Source organism: Thamnophis sirtalis, unplaced genomic scaffold, assembly GCF_051295495.1.
Source record: "Thamnophis sirtalis isolate CommonGarterSnake01/CBP01778 unplaced genomic scaffold, rThaSir2_p1.2 scaffold_3, whole genome shotgun sequence".
Taxonomy (NCBI): Eukaryota; Metazoa; Chordata; class Lepidosauria; order Squamata; family Natricidae; genus Thamnophis; species Thamnophis sirtalis.
The window spans coordinates 116,993,526-117,013,726 of record NW_028261383.1 but is presented as its reverse complement, the minus strand read 5'-3'; the positions used below and the strand labels follow the sequence as shown (position 1 = coordinate 117,013,726).

The 20,201-nt window shown below is 39.3% G+C and overlaps 2 protein-coding genes across 2 annotated transcripts in view; one reads left to right on the top strand and one right to left on the bottom strand.

Moving 5' to 3' along the window:
* LOC148048132 (cytochrome P450 2C20-like) overlaps positions 1-18,602 on the bottom strand; it is a 39,755-nt gene extending 21,153 nt beyond the window's left edge. The window contains exon 1 of the mRNA XM_087709807.1: positions 18,361-18,602. Coding sequence (XP_087565933.1) covers positions 18,361-18,534 — 174 coding nt within the window. The 5' untranslated portion in view covers positions 18,535-18,602. The remainder of the gene's footprint in view (positions 1-18,360) is intronic.
* LOC148048133 (uncharacterized) lies at positions 639-3,326 on the top strand. Its single transcript, XM_087711156.1, is given in 4 exon segments — positions 639-911; positions 913-1,166; positions 1,168-1,453; positions 3,177-3,326. Coding segments are annotated over 4 exon segments (963 nt in total).
* Positions 18,603-20,201: the final 1,599 nt, after the last annotated feature.

The following is a 20,201-nucleotide window of genomic DNA, read 5'->3' as shown; positions in this document are numbered from 1 at the left end:
AGCTCTGGGGTGGGACCCAGATAGGCCATGAAACCAGGGCACTCTCAGCATCTCCTCCCTTTTCTGTTCAGGAGCTCAAGCTATATGATCCTGTCCACCATTAAACCATCTTTCCAAGCAGCCTCCATGTTTTCCAGTGTCTTTTCCCCACTTGGAACTGAACCCAGAAGGACATTTCTTCCAACAGTATTTTTGAAATACTTCTTAAATTTGCCAGAACTTCAATAACTGTTAATACATATAAAATACTTCAATATAATTATGATCCAGTCCATGCTATATATCTCCTACCGGGTAAGTGATAGACCACTTTATGTTGGTCTTTGTGGGTATTTGTGGATCAGTAACGTGCGGTGAGGTTTATGGCTGGTTAGGCAGTCTTCTGCCCCAACATCACACTGTCTAAAGCACTTTCTTTCTTTTGCCCGCCTGAGTTCTGACAGGCGGGCAAAAGAAAATGCCAGCCTGCCTCTGGCTTTCTTTTGGCCGCTGCTATGTCCGACATAGAGGCGGGCAAAAGAAAGCCAGTGACGGGCTGGCACTTTCTTTCTTTTGCCTAGAAATGGCCTCTGGACAAAAAAAAAAAAGCGGAGTTGTCACTGCTGCTTTCGGTGAGCGGAACACCAGCAGGCGGCACAATGAGCTCCATTCTGGATGTCCGGAACCTCTACCAGAACCTGATCAACCTCTCACTGAGCGAAGAGCTGGATGCTCCCACCTCTGCCTTCTCCTGCGGCCGCTCGGCCTGCTCCTCTAAGGCGACGGTGCCGGGCGGCAGGGACTCGGCAGTGTGCTCGCTGCGCAGCCCCTGGAGCCCAAAGGGCGAGCAGCCGTGGCCCCTGCTGCGCCTGGACCGCTCGGTCAGCCTGACTGAAGGCAAGGCGGCCCAGCCGCAGCCGCCCCTGCCACCGGGGCTTCCCACCGCTCAAGCCGCCCAGCGCACCTGCCCCGTCATCCCACTACAAGGCTGAACTCTGCCACACCTTCAGTGAGAGCTGCCGCTGCAAGTATGGCACCAACTGCCAGTTCGCCCACGGCTCGTCCGAGATGCGCTCCGTCAACTGCCACCTCGAGTACAAGACGGAGCTGTGCCACAAGTTCTACTTGCACAGTGAGTGTTCCTACAGCTCCCGCTGCCACTTCCCTGAGGAGACACCGGTCTTTGGCAGCCTCCCCACACCTCCTGCACCAGAGCTTCCACTTCTCTAGTGCCCGCCATGCCTCCCCATTGCTTGGCCTGCCCGACCTGGCCTCCTTCGCTCGGGCGCCCTGCATCTCATCCCCGCCCGCCTCCACCGAGCTCCTCTCGCCCGCCTTCGAGCACCTCAACCTGGAACTGCTCACCCTGATGGCCTCCTTCAGGGACTCGCTGGTGCTGACCCCCACCGGGACCTGCTGCTCCTGTCGCTGCGGGAGGCGGCCAGAGCTCCTGGGATTACTTCTCAGAAAGAAAGTGGCCGCCTGCCTCTGGCTTTCTTTTGCCCGCCTCTATGTCGGACATAGTGGCAGGCAAAAGAAAGCCAGCAGCGGGCAGCCGCTTTCTTTCTTTTGCTCAGAGGCTGCAGCCCACCTGAGCTGCCAGCCTCTGGGCAAAAGAAAGAAAGCAGCAGCCCGCCAGCAGAGTTGGATAAAAGACTCGCCTCTGCTGGTGGGTTGCTCTCCCTGCCTTTCCTACCTCCTTCCCTCTGAGTGAAGAAACAAACACACGCACAAACACACACACATACACAAATTACTTACAAATTACATTAATTTTGAATTCCTCCCCCTCCCTCCGACCCACATACCTTTTCCAGCTGTTTCACAATCACAGAGGAGTTCAACTCTGCTCTTGCCTGCCATCATAAAAATGTAAAAATATAAAAGGAAAAAGGCAAGAGCTGCTGAGGTCAGGCTGGGTTAGCTGCTGCCAGAGTCCTCAATTTATTCGTCTCCTTAACTGTTTAAAAAAGCCTCTAAAAACCGCCCTCTACAGGAGGAGCCAAGAGAACCAAGTGCCTCATCTACATAAGGAATTTTTCACCTTTTAACCCTTGCTTAACTCTACTCGAGTGATCATAAAGTCAGGCTAAATGAGGCACGTGGTTCTCCTGCCTCCTACTGTAGAGGGCACTTTTTAGAGGCTTTTTAAAACAGTTAATCACTAAGCAGAGTCATCCACTGTGACTCTGGCAGCAACTACCTCAGCCTTTTTCCTTTTACATTTTTTTTTCTTTTCATGATGACAGTGGTGAGGCTCTGCCTACCCTGCCTACCCTGACTGCAGATCACTGTTGTGGATTATAGAACCTAGCTTGCAGAGAATAGCTTTGAGCTCCTCGAAAGAAAACTCTGCTTTGGTTATACTTCTGACATACTAGCACAAAAGAACCAAAATGCAGAAGTTTTATTTTTATCATTAACAAAAAAAAAAGTTATATGTTACAAAGGTAAAACTAAGCTTGAAAACTATTTTGTTGAGAGCTTCTTAAAGTTGGTCAAGTGATTATTTGTTGTGTCAAGGACAGGCCTTGGGACTTCTGGTGAAGATGACCAACTGACAACACACCCACGGAGAGATCATAGGAGCTCCCTGAGAAGGATTTTTTTTCCTAGACTGTCACTTTTTCTTCTAAACAGAAGAAACCAACATTCCTTTAGTTTATATGACTCTCCTGGGTTAGGGAGTGTTCTAGAATCATCGATCTTCCATACAGCAACAGTCTGCAAGTTAGCTTCAGGAGATGAGCTTCAGAACATGGTAAGTTAACAGGTGAAGGGGGAATGCTGAAATCACTTGTCTTTGATTTCTTAATCACTTTTAAGGACTATTAATCTTTATTAAGCTAGAAAAGATTTTATTTAGCCACAGCCTGTTATTCCTTTGAGTATCTGTGCCATTTTGAGGATTTTTTTTCTTATTGTTAAACAAGTAAGAAAGATACTGAGATCGCTACACACTCTGCCAAGGACCATGTCATTGCCCAGGTGCTCAACTGGGTGTGGAGGAGGTGGCCAAAGAGGCCAATTAACACAAAGTTCCTTCCCTTCCACATCCCAGCAACATGAGCTCTCCGCTCAATGGAGCTGCCTACTCTGGAGGAGTTGTGTGGTGGTACCTCAGAGGCTGCAGCAGCCAGTTTTGGAAGCTCTTGAGCGAGGATGCATATTAACTTTTCAGGGCCTTTCATGGACAGACTTTCATCGTGGTTGTGGATGCTTACTCAAAATGGCTTGAGGTGGTACTCATGAAATCGATCATCTCAGACTCCATGATCAAGACCCTTAAAAGGCTGTTTGTGACCCATGGACTACCAGACATCCACGTTTTGGACAACAGGCCATAGCTCATATCAAGCAAGTTCGAGCTGTCATGGAATTCGTCATGCCCTGATTACACCAGTGGTGGAATCTGGGCAATACAGCCCAGTATGGCCATACCGCTAGTACCTGGGAGCAGCAGCCATCAAATTATATGGTTCATTTGGCCCATCCTATATATAGTGTTTATAACGTGACCAGGCAAATGAGCACACGTGCACATCATGTGGAGCCTGAGCCTCCTTCGCCAAGCAGCTGGGTGTTGCAGAGTGGTGGCTTGCACATGCATGCGCAGCACGTGTGCCGGACTAGGATGCAGGTTCCATGTGCAGCGTACCAGTTGTGACAGGATCCACAACCCACCACTGGATTGCACCATTGCTAGCAATGGGCAAGCTGAGCAGATGGTCTGATCAGCAAAGGAAGCACTGGCAAGGATGGGCCCAAGGGACTGGCAAACACAGATAGCTGAGTACCTCCTGGTCCAGCATGTTACACCAAGCTCCACCACCAACAGGAGTCCAGCCAAACTACTAATGGGTCATGGCCCGTGGACCAACTTAAACCGGCTGCACCGAGACAACTCCTTCAAGGTCCCTGCAGACTCGATCAGCCAAGTCTAGTCATTCTCACTGGGTGACCTTGTCTATGCCCACAACCACGCTGGGAGCTTTTGCTGGATTCCTGCCTGGGTAGTGGACGTTACTGGGTTGCATTCCTACAAGGTAGCACTCAAAGTTGGCAAGTTGTGGCGCTGCTACATCAACCGTGTGACCATCTCGGAACCTCTCTCTGCAACCAGCCAGAACAGAGACAACCCCAGCTAAAGACATTCCATCTCAGCCACTACAAAGAACTGTATCAACAAAGGACTGTGGTGAGTCACAGATACGTACATCACCCGGAACTCAACAGGCAAGTTTGGGACTTTTTCTTCATTGATATTAACAATATTGAAAAATCCTAGATAAAAGAGTTTATAACTACTTGATTGACATTCTAGAGAAGAAGAAAAGTTATACTATGAAGATAAACTGGAGGAGTGATTTAAATTTAATGAGTCTTTTGGAATCAGGATGGATTTTTATCTGTTTGATATTTGTAACTGAAAAAAAGTGTTAATATAACACTTTGAAAATGTATTTTTTTATATAATGCTTAAGTTATTCCTCAAGATTGTAAAATATTACTGAAAGTGTACTGGAAAGTATTTATGTTAAGGAGCATTTAAATAAAAAAGATGTATTATCTTAAAGAAAAGTTTTGAGTCTATAAATGCATGTATACCAAAAGAAAAAAAAATTCTACGAGGTTAACTTGGAGGGACTGATTTAAATTTAATGAGTTAATTGGAATTAGTTGGATGTTTATTGGTTTGATCTATGAAATTGAAGGAAAGCTCTAATGCAGCTTGTGCTGTGTTTATAAAATGAGTTTGGACATTGCTTTTTCTTCTATATATAATTTTTGAGTAATATTTAAAGCTTGTGAAATATTACTGAAAACAAATTTGAAAGTATGTATGTTAAGAGGAAATTTTTTAAAAGATGTATTAGAACTTACTGATTTTAGAAATGTTTTTACAGAAAAATTTAATGTTTTGAAATGGATGGGGAAAAGTCTTTTTTTTCCTTTTAAGGTTAAATAATTTGAAAGGATATAATGAATTTTGTTAAAGGGGAATCACATGATGACAACATCTTGTCACAAGTTTAACACCCTGGTTTCCTGCCTGAGCCCTATATTACTTCAGACAAATGATTGTTCAAGCTATTTTAAAAAATTTCCAGTGTTGGGCCATTCACAACTTTGGAGGAAAGTTTTTCACTGATTAATTGTTCTAACTGTCAGAAAATTTCTCCTTCGTTCTTGGTTGCTACTCTCCTTGATTAGTTTCCATCCATTGCTTCTTGTCCTGCCTTCAGGTGCATTAGAGAATAGCTTGACTCCCTCTTCCTTGTGGCAGCCCCTGAGGTATTGGAACACTACTATGGTGTTACCCCAGTCCTTTTCATTAAATTAGACATACCCAATTCCAGCAACCGTTCTTTATATGTTTTAGCCTACAGTCCCCTGATCATCTTTGTTGATCTTCTCTGCACTCTGCACTGCTTCAACAGCAAGGAAGAAAAAGCAGAGATGTTTAAATTGATTGCTTTGTTCAAAGAAGATAATATAATTATGTTTTTTTTTCATTTAGAAATAACTTCTTGATTTTATCCCTGTGATGAAAAAAATGAAACTTTGATTTTGGTTTTGCTGACTAAGTAGATTGTTGTTATAGAAATAAGTAGCATGTTCTTATGTGCAAAAAGAAAAAGTTAAAGCGGTAATGTTATCTTCTACTGTGCTAAAAAGTCAGAAGTTAATACTTTTTTTCTTTTCCCCCTTTAACTTTCATTTTCTTTTTCCTTCCTCTAGTTGCCCATTATTTTTATTTTGTATTTTATATTTTGATAAACTAATAAAAATTTGAAACAGAAAAGGAATAGGCCCAGGTTGAACTGACTTTTCAAAATGTAAGAATTATCTTTCTGTAATGCTCAAAAGTCTGCCATTGATATATTTGATTCATACATTAATTATAGCATTATATAGCAGTAGACTTATATACCGCTTCATAGGCCTTTCAGGCCTCTCTAAGCGGTTTACAGAGAGTCAGCATATTGCCCCCAACAATCTGGGTCCTCATTTTATCCACCTCGGAAGGATGGAAGGCTGAGTCAACCCTGAGCCGGTGAGATTTGAACCGCTGACCTGCTGATCTAGCAGTAGCCTGCAGTGCTGCATTTAACCACTGCGCCACCTTGGCTCTTTAGGACAGTGATTAGGAGCTTTCCCGAAGCCTTCGGAGGACTAAAAACTACCCTGCTTGTAGGATCATTCCCGAACTTCCGGTTTGCCCATAGAACTGTTTTTTGCGCTCTGGGGGTGGGGGGCAGGGCTTTTCACTCTTTTTCACTCTCCCCAAGCACCTATAAAGCCTCTGGAGCCTGGGGTGGGCGAAAAATGGCTTTTAAAAAAGCTGAAGTCAGCTGACACAGCAACACCTTCCGTGCCCTGTTAAATGGCTCTGCGTGGCACCTGTGGCACTCATGCCATAAGTTCACCATTCTGGCATTAGGAGCTGCGGTGGCACATTGGTTAGAATGCAGTACTGCAGGCTATTTCTGCTGACTGCTGGCTGACTGCAATTTGGCAATCGAATCTCACCAGGCTCAAGGTTGACTCAGCCTTCCAGCCTTCTGAGGTAGTAAAATGGGGACCCAAATTGTGGGGGCAATGTGGTGACTCTGTAAACCACTAGAGAGGGCTGTAAAGCATAGTGAAACAGTATATAATTATAAGTGCTATTGCTATAAATAAAGAAAGCACAGTCCATGACAAAATGGACTCAGAAGAAAAGGAAAGAAGTGGAAAATCTAAGCGTGAATGTAAAAGTATTGCAAAAATAAAAATTAACATATTTCATGAAAAATAACAACATATAGTGTACATCAATTTCCCAACAGACTGAATGGAATGTGGATATAAGGAAAGAATATATAGGAGTGCTTCAAACAATGTACAAGGAATCATATTGTAAAGGGCCACTGACATAGAAGTATACTAATGGACTAATTTATTTTATTTTTTATTAAGAAACATGTAAAACACACACACACAAAACCTAGATGTACACCACATTTACACAATACAATATGAACAGGAGCTTCCTGTTCGTTCTAATAACAATTATCAATCAATACCACTCACCTTATATTATTTCTCCTTCTATTGTATTTCATTTGGATTTCACCATTCTTAACCCTCTTATTTTACTGATACTATTACTTTTTGAGTTTTGTTATATTCCTTCATTGATTCTTGTTTCTTTCCTCCATCCATCTATACCATTTATCCCTTATCTGGTAGAATTCTGATTCTTCTTTTCCCTGGATTTCTTTAGTTAGTTTGTCCATTTCAGCACAATCCATAACCTTTCTTATTATTTCATCTTCGCTTGGAATTAATTTGTTTTTCCATTTCTGAGCAAAGGCAATCATTGCTGCCCTAATTATATGTAGCATTAAATACTGGATTTCTTTTTTGTATTTCGCAGACATTATTCCTAATAAAAATACTTCAGGTTTCCATTCTATTTTAACCCCTGTTATTGCCTCCAGCCAATTTTTTTTCCACAAATATTTATTTTATTTCTTTTAAAAACACAAATATTTCATCATTCGTCAATCATTAAGACATTGAAGTACAATTTTTTTTGTGTGCCCCTCCCTCCCTCCACCCCCCAACCCCGCTCCTCCTTCCCCACCCCCGACTTCCCAGAACCCAAACACGGTATGGATTTTTAACTAACACAGTCTAAAATCTATTGAGAAAAAAGAAATAAAGAAATTAATGACATTCTATATTGACCTTAGCTTCTTCTTACTGAACTAACTTTTAACAGTTTAAATCATTTCTGATCTTAAGCATAGGCTAACTGGAATTTCTTGGTCCCGTATTTATTTTGTATATAGTCAATCCATTTTTTCCAGTCTCGTTTATATCTCTCATTTGAGTGATCTTTAAGATATGCCGATATTTTAGCCATCTCGGCTAAGTTTGTGACAGAATCAAATTAGTCTCTACCACTGTAAAGTCAGTACATATACCTAGTAAAAATAACTGAGGAATAAACTTTATCCTTCTTTTAAAAATATTTTGCATGACCCACCATATTTTTATCCAGAATGCCTTAACCTTTTGGCAGGTCCACCATATATGATAATATGTAGCATCGAGAGAACCACACCTCCAACATTTAGGCTGTACATTCGGATACATAGAAGCCAACTTTTTAGGATCTAAATGCCATCTATAGAACATCTTGTAAAAAATTTCTCTCAGATTTTGAGCTTGTGTAAATTTCACATTTCTTACCCAGATTCTTTCCCATTTATCCAACATTATTTTGAGCCTATTTTATCATACAATCTTTAACTAATTCTGTTTCCAAATCCATCTGTATTAATACATTATATATCCTCTTTATATTCATTAAGCTTTGATCTCTTATTTGTTTAAACAAGTTATCCTCAACTTGGATAAAACCAATTTTTTGATCTATTTTCCACCTAGCCTGTAATTGCCCATACTGGAACCATGTTTGAACTACCTTCTCCTCTTTTAATACCTCTAAAGATTTTAATTGTAATACCCCCCTTTCTGAGGTAAGAAGCTGTCTGTAAGTAATTCTGTCCTGTTTTTGTGCTGTATTCATATTTTCTTTTTTTTTTCTTTTTTCTTTTTTTTCAAGATTAATCTTTTATTACATTTTCATTTTCCTTTATACAATCACTTAAATACTGTGCAGTTAAAAAAAAGAAGCAATAAACAACTCATAACACTTCTATCCTACATACACCCTTCCTTCTACCCCTCCAACTTTCATTTCTCCCTTCCAACAATCCCCTCTTCTACTTCCCCTCCCCCTCAGCCATTCCTTTCTCCCCTTCCCACCATCTCACCCTCCTTACATTCCCTTCTCACTCCCTCTTAATTCCCCCCTCTTCTTTCCCTCTACACCTCGCTTCGGTGTATTTCTAGTATTCATTGATCTATTTGTTTTGTACTAAAACAAAAGAAAAATAAAAGGAAAAGAGAGAAGAAAAGAAAAAAAAGAAAAAAAAGCAACAGTATCCAAGTGCATTCATTGTTCTGAAAATTGAGTCTATATTTCCACCCTCCCCCCCACCCACCCCCTGAACCCCCCTCCCTGACCCCCTTCCGACTTCCCAGATCCCATTCCCGGCATCGTTCTTTATCAAGCAAAGTCTGGAGTATATTGAAACCAAATAGATTAGAAGTTACAAAAAAAAGAACAAAAAAGAACAAAAAAGAAAAGAATAATAAAAAGAAAAAAAAGGGGGGGAACCCCCCCCCCAAGAAAGAGAAGTCAATAAACTCTCTAACATTAAACTCAGCTTCTCATTATTTTTAAAATCTTAAACAATGTCTTTACTCGCTTCCGCATATAAATTTTATACCTCCCATCCTGCCTTTACCCGTGTCCACATATATATTTTATCCTCATCCATTGCTCCTCTCATATTTACTCCACCCTCGTGTAGACTCTCCAGATAATCTTTCTTAACCTTGTATTCAAATAACAATTTATACAAAAATCAGCTTACATTCTGGATCAAGATAATCTAATTGAACTTTCACTACCCTTCCATCTACCCCACGCCACCCGACTCCATTCATCCCAAACCACAATCCAAGAAAACTACGATCTCCGCTCTCCTCGCCCCAAAGAATAGATCATGCGCAGTTTAAATTAAGATTCAAACAAGTCTTATATAAGTCCCATACAATGTATGTCCAAATTCAGCACCGCTTCTTTCAGTCTCAATATCTCTTCATCGGTATACAGCTTTGTCATTTTATACCAGACAGGAGTCCTGAAATTTTATTCAGATTAAAAATTTAAGAAGTATTTTAAAGGCATAGCTGGATCTTTATTCTTTACTCTTCTGCCCTTCCGGAAGGGGAAAGCAACACCCTCCGCCTTGTAGCCACGTGTCCCACTGCTTATCTTCTCCTTCTCCTTGTCTTTCTCCAAGTCCGGGTGAATCAGGAAGTCCCGCCTTCAGAGTTTTGTAGTAAAAATCTCGGGCTTCGCAAACAGAATTGAGACGATATTTTTGGTTCTCAAATGTAACTGTGATACCAGATGGCACTTCCCATTTATATTGTATCTGAGAATCTCTGAGTTTTTCAGTTAAGAAAGTGTAGTCTCTCCTTGCTCTTAATATTTGAGATGGTATTTCTTTAAAAACAATCAAGTCCTGTCCATCGATTCGCAGCCTGTTATTGTAGAACTTCTGTATTATCGCATTTCTGGATTCTCTTGTGGTGAAATATATAATTATGTCCCTCGGAAGCTGTCGTTGTTTTGCTACACACGAGTTCTGGCGATAAATTTTTTGAATCTGCCAATCAAAGTTAAATCCCGGACTTCCCACCAAACGTCTGAAAGTCTCAAAAAAGGTCTGTTTCAAATTCTCCTGTTCCTTTTCACGCAATCCTCTGACTCTTATTGCAAATGCAGTCTTATTGTAATTTATCATAACGAGTTGTTTTTGAGCATTTTCAACTTCCTGTTGTAACGTTTGAATTTTAGATGTCAAATTAGAATTAGCTTTTTTCCAAAAGTTCCAATTTGTCCTCCATTTCAGAAACATAGTCTGTCATAACAGTCATAACTCCGATCATATCTTCCCTTGTTTGAGCAATCTTGGCATCCAGTTTATCATATAAGTCCGATAAAAGTTGTTTAATTTCCTGTCTGAACTCTTTAAGGGTTTCAAAAAGAAATTCTTGCGTTAAGAGATCTCCAGTAGAGGGCGTGGGAGGCAAGGGCAGCGATTTTGTAACAATTTCTTGAGATGTATTATTAAGGAAACGCTTAGACTGCTTCGATTTGGGAGCCATTATAAAAAACGCACAAACAAACAAGCAAACAAACAAAGTCTCTGCTCCCCTCGGTTTTAAATGGGATACTATTTATAGACTTTTAACAGTTAATAAGGAGAAGTCTTCAGGAGAATAGAGCTGATTGAGTGTGTCATATATCAAATGCAGAAGCTATAAAATCGCCATCTTGTAACGCAGCTGGATAAGAAAGCCTTTTACAAAATTGAAGCTGGTATTTTGAATAGTAATAAGAAAAAAAATTACGACTTCAAGTTAATATTTGGTTTTGAGGCCATTTCAAAATTTATCTGCCTGCAGTTAATAAAACTCTATTGCCTGAATATGCAGCTTTAAGTAAAGAGGCTGAGTTCCCCTTTTATTTTGAAGTTTAAGGCTTGGCAAAGCTTTCAGTGAGTAAACATTGTAACAAGACTATTCAGCAGATTCATCACCATTTAACTTCCAGATAAGCAAAGTTAATGAAGGAGTAAAATTCTTGTAGAAATGAAACTAATTAAAAAGCTTCTGCTGGCCTATTGTGAAACCAAAACATATGATAAGCAATCTCTTTTGTTTTGAATTCTTGTTGAAAATTAACAAAAAGTGTTCATTATTACCGGAGAAACCAGCCTGCTCGGCGCCATTTTAAAAGCCTCTAAGTAAATAATTTTTCGGAGGAGAAAAAGAAAAGAAGCTAAAATGTTGATAAACAATTATTGTCCACGGAAATGGATTCAGCTCGTGATAAGATTAAATCAAACAAAACTTTGAACTGAGTGGAGGAGACCTACTTTGTCCTGCACAAGGCAGTTTGAAATTCCCAGCACGGACAGCCGTTCTGCCTTGGGCTAGCCCCCCTTTCCCTGCAAGCACAAAAGCTGCAAAAATCGAAGAGCGTTTGCCAGCAAAACAATTTCTTCTTTCCTTCTTGCCTGAAGGATAAGAAAACCTGATAAGACGTCAGATGGAAGATCCTCTAAACAGGTACGTAGCCAGGAATTCGGAGGCAGCTGATTTTTTTGCTGCCACCACCAGCAGGCTCCTCCCAGAAGTCCGTCCTGTGTTCATATTTTCAATTGCGTGTCTAGGAATTGCCCTCATGGGTATCTTGTCATTTAATTTATATTGGTATTTCTTCCAAACCCGCAATAAAGCATTTCTTAAAATATGACTTTTAAAATTCTTATCCAACTTGTTGTTGAATAACAGGTAAGCATGCCAGCCAAATACCAGATCGTGTCCCTCAATATTCAATATTCTATCATTGGTTAAATGAGTCCAATCACTAATTACAGATAATGCCACTGCATCATAATATAGTTTTAAATTAGGTAGTTTCAATCCTCCTCTCTCACGTACATCTTGCATTATTTTCATCTTTACCCTCGGCTTCTTTCCTGCCCATACAAATTTGTTGATACCCTTCTGCCATTCTAAAAGGTTCGCATCTTTTTTAAGTATAGGTAACATTTGGAAAAGAAATAAAAATTTTGGTAAAATGTTCATTTTCACTGCCGCTATCCTACCCAGCAATGATAAGTGCAATTTCTCCCATTTTTTCATCTCTGTCTGTATACTATGCCAAAGTGGTTCATAATTATGCTTATATAATTTCCCATTTGAAGTTAAAATGTTAACTCCAAGATATTTGACTTTTTTAACTACCTCACATCCTAGCATCACTCCTAATTTTTCCTTTTGTTTAATATTCAAATTTATAGCTAATATTTTGGTTTTTCCTAAATTTATTTTAAAGCCAGACACTTGACCATATTGATTAACCGTATTCATTAAAACCATACTGGATTCCTGCGGTTGTTCCAATATTATGACCAAATCATCCGCAAAAGCGCGGACTCTATATTCTTGCTGCCTAATCTTGATCCCTTTTCAACCATCCAAGCCCTGTATTTTATTCAACAATACTTCCAAAGTTATAATAAACAATAATGGGGACAAAGGACAGCCCTGTCTTGTACCTTTTCCAATTTGAAAAGAGTCTGTTAAACTTCCATTGACTATGATTTGTGCTGTTTGCTGTTGGTATATTGCTTTAATTGACTGTAAAAAATTATCTCCTATCTGCATCTTTTGCAATATCTTCAGCAGAAATTGCCAGTTAACTTGATCAAAGGCCTTCTCAGCATCCAAAAATATAAACGCAGCAGGGATCTGGTTGTTCTTTCCCAAATATTCTAATGCATTAATAATTAATCTGACATTACTTTTCATCTGTCTCCCTTGTATAAAACCTGTTTGGTCCGTATGTATCAATTATTGAATAACCAACATTAACCTATTTGCTAATATTTTAGTAAAAATTTTATAATCTACATTCAGTAATGAAATAGGTCTATAATTTTTGGGTTGAGTAGTATCTTGATCTTCTTTGGGTATCAAAGATATAAATGCTGTCTTCCAAGATGGAGGCACTTTACCTTCCGTTTGAATCATATTAAATAATTCTCTAAGAGGTTCTACCATTTCTAACTGTAAGTTTTTATAGTAAACCGCTGTCAAGCATCTGTACCTGGTGCTTTCCCTGACTTTAATTGCTTAATTACCTGCAAGATTTCCCCCGAGGTTATTGGTTGATTCAATTTTTGCCTGTGCTCTTCTTTAACTGAAGGTATTTTCTCTTTGTCTAAATATTTGTCTATGTCTAAACCATTAATTTTATCCCCTTTATACAGTTCTGTAAAAAATTCCCGAAAAGCCTTTTGAATCTCTTCCTGTTGAAACACCTCCTTCCCTCTGTAAATCAGTTTAGATATATTTCGAGTTTTCCTTTTTTTCCTAATCTGATAAGCTAACCATCTGCCAGGTTTGTTTGCATTACAAAAAGTATTGTGTTTTGCATATAATAAATTAGTGGCTACCTGGTCAGAAATCAACATATCAAATTGAGATTTTAATATGTTAATAGCTTCCTTAACCTTTGTATCGTCTGGGTTCATTGTTAACTCCAGCTCTTTTCTCTTAATTTCCTCTTCCAGTTCTGTTCGTTTTAACCCTCCCTATTTCTATGTGTTTTATTTATATTCATCAAGACTCCTCTCATATACGCTTTGCTTGCATCCCATACAAATTCCATAGATATACCCTTATTCATATTCAAAACAAAATATTCAGATAGTAATTTTTTACAATCATTAATATACTTTTCATATCTAAATAAGTTTTCATTCAATCTCCAAGACTTTCTTGCCTGCACTACCCTTCCCAACTCCATCCAAACTGGGTTATGGTCCGAAAGGACCCTAGCCGCAATCTTTGTTTTCTTGACCCTAGAAAGCAAATCATTAGTGGTTAGAATAAAATCAATCCTTGAAAGGGATTGATGCCTGTCCGAGAAGAAAGTGAAGTCATATTCCTCTGCATTCCTTTCTCGCCAAATATCTCTCAATTCAAAATCATCCATAATGTCAAAGAAAGGTTTGGGTAACTTTGCTCGCATCTTAGTATTTAGGCGGGAAATCTTCTTATCTCTTTTAGTGTCTATCACTCCATTCCAGTCACCCAATAGTATACAGGAACTATAGTCCCACTGTACTAATTTAGCATAAAGATTTCTATAGAATCTATCTTGCTGTTGATTGGGAGCATAAATTCCCAAAAGTAATGTCTTTTTCCCTTCTAGGATTAAGTCTAAAGCAATATATCTTCTGAAGGGATCTGCTTCTATTAATTCAGCTTTCATATCTTTTCTTAGGTATACAACTACACCATTCTTCTTTTCCATAGCAGAAGCTGCAAAATGTTGACCAAGTTTTGAGTTGATCAAATATTTTTGATCAGTTGACTTGATATGAGTTTCTTGCAAACAAATTACATCGTTCTTAAACTGTTTGAGATAATGAAATATTTTCTTCCTCTTCTGTGGAGAATTCAGTCCGTTGACATTCCATGTTAAAATCTTAGTTGTCATCTTTGGTTGGCTGAAGCATTTTTAGAGCTTCCTGCATGGCCTGTTTAACCTTAGGTCTAGCTCCTCCCACTGCTTCCAGATTTGTTATTGTAGTTCCTTGATCGATGGCCGGTGATTGTTGATGCTGTTGCTTTTTAACTTGTTTCTCCATACATCTAGTAGTCATGCGGCTAGGTCTTTGTTCCATAGCACCTTGCACTTCTAGAAAAGAGAGATGCTCCATCTTGTCTGGTGGTTGTGTAGTTTGCTGTCTATCCTGTCCTTCTTGTGGTCTTTCTCTAGGTCCAGATGGTGCAGGGTATCCGGCCTTCAATATATTATAATAAAAATCTCGGGCTTTCCATACAGAGTTGAGGCGGTAATATATAATGATGTCTCGAGGAAGCTGCTTCTGCTTTGCCAGCCAGGAGTTAATGCGGTAAGCTTTGTCAATTTGCCAGTCAAGGTTGGTCCCTGGTCTTCCCATCAGGTGGTCAAAAGCTTCCGATAGGATCTGTTTCAGGTTCTCCTGTTTCGCCTCACGCAGCCCCCTTACTCTTAATGCGAACTCCATTTCTCGGTACTGTATCATAATAATTTCTTTTTCAGCATTTTCCACTTTTTGTTCCACCACCTCTGTTTTCAATGTCAATTTAGCATTGGCATCATTAAGAACATCTAGAGTATCTTCCATTCCAGAAATATGTTCTGTTAATACAGTTACAAGTCTCAGCATTTCGTCTCTAATTTTACCAACCTTAGCGTCAATTTTCTCATACAGCTCCTGTTTAAGTCCTTTTATTTCACTTTTGATTTCTTCTTTCATTTCTTTTATTTCCTCTTTTCTCTCCTCTCTATTATCTCTAAATTTATCTTCCATTTTAATTGTCTGTGCATTAAGAGCCTTGCTTAGATTACTCAGAAAAAATTCTTTCGTTAACACATCCCCAGCAGGGGGCGTAGGAAGCGGAGGCTGCAGCTTTGTGCCAGGCACTGAGGATGTGCCCCTGGAAGTAGAGGGTGACGACTTCAAGTTAATATTTAGTTTTGAAGCCATTTCAAAATTTATCTGCCTGCAGTTAATAAAACTCTATTGCCTGAATATGCAGCTTTAAGTAAAGAGGCTGAGTTCCCCTTTTATTTTGAAGTTTAAGGCTTGGCAAAACTTTCAGTGAGTAAACATTGTAACAAGACCGTTCAGCAGATTCATCACCATTTAACTTCCAGATAAGCAAGATTAATGAGGGAGTGAAATTCTTGTATAAATGAAACTAATTAAAAAGCTTCTGCTGGCTGATTGTGAAACAAAACAACTGATAAGCAATCTCTTTTGTTTTGAATTCTTGTGACAATTAACAAAAAGTATTCATTATTACCGGAGAAACCAGCCTGCTCGGCGCCATTTTAAAAGCCTCTAAGTAAATAGTTTTTCAGAGGAGAAAAAGAAAAGAAGCTAAAATGTTGATAAAAAATTATTGTCCACGCAATCGGATCCAGGTCGTGATAAGATTAAATCAATCAAAACTTTGAACTGAGTGGGGGAGACCTACTTTGTCCCGCACAAGGCAGTTTGAAGTTCCCAGCACGGACAGCCATTCTGCCTTGGGCTAGCCCGCCTTTCCCTGAAAGCACAAAAGCTGCAAAAATCGAAGAGCATTTGCCAGCAAAACAATTTCTTCTTTCCTTCTTGCCTGAAGGATAAGAAAACCTGATAAGACGTCAGATGGAAGATCCTCTAAACAGGCACGTACCCAGGAATTCAGAGGCAGCTGATTTTTTTGCTGCCACCACCAGCAGGCTCCTCCAAGGAAGCCCTCCAGCCAATTTTTGATCCTTTTCCAAAAAAATTTAGCCTCCTCACAGGTCCACCATAAATGGTAATATGTTCAGTGTATTGATTCGCATCTCCAACATTTTGGGGAGGTATTTGTTAAGATTTTAGCTAACCTTGTTGGTGCCAGGTGCCATCTGTAAAACATTTTGTACTGGTTTTCCTTGTATGCAACTGATAGTGTCATTTTTAAGTTTGTTCCCCAAAATTTTTCCCATTTGTCTAATTCAATATTATAGCCAAAGTTCTGCGCCCATTTTATCATTTGTTCTGTCATAATTTCCTCTTCCATTTTATACTTCAGGAGGAATTTATATATTCTCCCTATCATCTTTCTATCTGAGTTTTGAATAATTTTATCCAATTTGTGTGGTTCTGTTTTGATGTCATATAATTTACTATCTTTATTGTATTTAGTTTTGATTTGGAGGTAAGTTAGCCAGTCAACTTTCATGTTCTGATCTGCCAATTCTTCAATTGTTTTTAAATGTCCCTGTCTATCAATTAAGTCTCTGAATCTTGGCATTTTGTTCAAATCTATAAAATTTGGGTGAGTCATCCTTTTGTTGGTGATAACCAATTTGGGATTTTCACATAGTGGATTTTTTTGATTTTGAGCCATTTTTGCAATAACGCTCTTCTGATTAAATGATTGTAAAAGTATTTCTGCATTTCATTTTTGTCATCCCATAGGAATGTATGTCAGCCTGTTTGCAAATCATGGCCTTTTAAGCTCTACCCAATCCTTCACCAATGTTATTGTTACTGCTGATGCGTATAAATCCCAATTCGGTAATGCTAAGCCGCCCCTCTCCTTCCTGTCTTGCATTGACTTTAGTTTAATCCTTGCTTTTCGTCCCTGCCAAATGAACCTAGCGGTTATTTTAATTTTTGAAAGAATTTTTTTGAAAGAATTTTTAATAGGTGTGGCTTGAATCAGAAATAAAAAAGATTCTTGGCAAAATATTCATTTTAATTGTCGCTATACATCCCATGAGTGATAACTGAATATTTTTCCAATTTTCTAAATCTTTCTTTATTTGTATCACCAATTTATTATAATTATTGTCTTTAATTGTGGAATATTTTGCCGACACCCAGATCCCCAAGTATTTCACTTTCTTAGTAATTTGCATTCTGGTTGTTACTTCCAGTTCCTTCTTGCTTTTTTGTCATGTTCTTGGTTATCATTTTCGTTTTGTCTTCATTGATCTTTAGTCCTGCCACTTCGCCATATTCTTCAAATTTTTGAATTAATTTCAGGCTGGATATTTTATTTTATTTTTACAAAAAAAGGTTACAGATGGGAAAAAATGTGCATGGAAGAGAATAATTGATTCATTTGAAGGATGGAAGCAGGAACAAAATGCTACCATTCATGAAGACAAACTATCTCTGGTAACCTAAATTGGCTTCAAGGAACTGGATTTCCATAATATTATAAGAAAGACTTTGTGTTTCTGTATGTCTTTGATGGCATCTAGTTATCATCTGGATTTTTTTCAGCCCAGATGAACTTTATTGGGACAGAGGTTGTATCTGCATTTCAACAATCTGGAATCAAATGGAATTTTCAGTGAATTTGATGCTACCAGTAATCCAAATGATACAATTTTGAGGGTCATAGATTTATTTTTTCTAGTTTTTCTTGTTACTATATATTTTAATGAACTTTGAAACCTCCATTGCTGGTTTATCAGATTGCTACAAGGTGACTTTATATTACAATTCCCTTTGAAGAAATGAGCCACAAATCAAATTGTTCTTTATAAAATAAATCAAACTAATACAATTAAAGAAGCTATAAGTATGTTTCAAATGTCAGAAACTTTGAAGAAGTACAATAGTTAACTAGCCTTACCTTTTGAGAATGTTTATGCAAAGGTAGTACATCTCGCTGAAAGAGGTTCCCCAGAATAGGCCATGGAGCAGGTCCAGGGGGCAGCTGCCCTTTTCTCTTGTACATTTGGAAATATGAGACAAGAGTGAAAAGTATACAGAGAAGAAGTAGAACTCCTGTCCATGTCAGCTCCATCCTCTTCTGAGTTATTTTCCTCTTCAAAACTCCCAGAAACGGTTTCAATGAGACAATATTGAAAGAAGAAGAATATTTTTCCTAAATCTGTTTTTTAATCCATGTGTTTTCTTACTGTTATCAATACAGGGTAATTATTTACTAACATCTCTACCTTTGGACTCTGGGTACAGATGAGTTCTTGTTTTTGTACATTTTGTGCAACAATATGGAGTACGTATAAATTGAATTGAAAACAGGGACATTTGCCTTTTATATAACTATCCAAGGCAAAAATCATTTCAGAAGAAAATAATAATAACAGAATAACAGAGTTGGAAGAGACCTTAGAGTTCGTCTAGTCCAACCCACTGCACAAGCGGGATACCATATTCCATTTCAGACAATTACTTGTCCAGTCCCTTCTTAAAAGTCTCCAGTGATGGAGCATTCAGAACTTCTGAAGGCAAGATGTTCCACTATTTAATTGTTCTCACTGTTAGAAAATGTGTCCTTAGTTCTAGGTTGCTTCTCCCTTATACTCTGGGAAAGTCAGGTCTACTGGCCCTTATGAAAGGTGAGGAGGGTTGAGGCTGACACAGGTGCAATGGCAAAGAAAGCACTTCTACTGGACACTGCCAGCCAGAATAATCAAGCCTGCAGCATGCCAGCACAGATGGGATGGGCCAAGCCAATTGAGTCCCTCAAGTAGTCTGCACTTATGCCATCAGCTGCTTTAAAGATGATTACCAACACCTTGAATTGCACCTGGAAGCAGACCGGCAGCCGATACAGCTCACAGATTAGTGATGTTATATGGGGCATTCTTTGGACCCCAAGAACTGTCTGAGCCACCGCACTCTGTACCAGCTGTAACTTCCAAATGCTCTTCAAAGGTAGGCTCAACAGAGCACATTACAATAGCACAATTGTAAGATATCTAGCTCCTGAACAAAAGAGCCCAGGCATTCCTGATCCAGGAAATGCCACAATTGGTACACAACCCAAAGTTTCTCCTTAGCCACGACTGCCACCTGCTCTTTGGGCAGGAGTTGCAAGTCCAGGAGACCCCCTCCCAAAAAAATTCTGAACCAGGGTAGTGCCATCTCATTCATATTCAAAGATGACAAAGCCTCCTGTACCCAAAGCCATTTGGTCTTACCAGGATTCAATCAAAGGCCCATGCAGCCCCACAGCCTCCAGGCACCACAAGAGGGAAACCAGAGTATCATTTGGGTCACCAGGAGTGGCAATATAGATTTAGATATTGTCAAAAGTCTGCAGACACCTGAACCCATGGTGACAGATGATCTCACCCATATGGATTCATATGGATGATGGAAAGGAATGGAGACGAGTGGCAAGCCATGCAGAATGCCACATGATAACGGCCAAGAACTGGATCTCTCAATCCTTATCAACAGTGATTAGAAACAGCTCTGAGAAAAGAGCTGAACTAGCACTAAACTGTGCCACCCAGCTGTATTCCCCATAGTTGACCCAGAAGGATATCATGCTCAATGGTATTGAAAGCCACTGAGAGTTCATGGAGAGCAAGAATGGTTGCAATACCCCAATCCCACTCTCATCAAAGATCATCAAGTGTGACCAATGCCATTTCCATCCTATAACTGGGCCTGAATCCTGACTGAAAGGGATCCGGATAATTTGCTTCATCTAGGACCCTC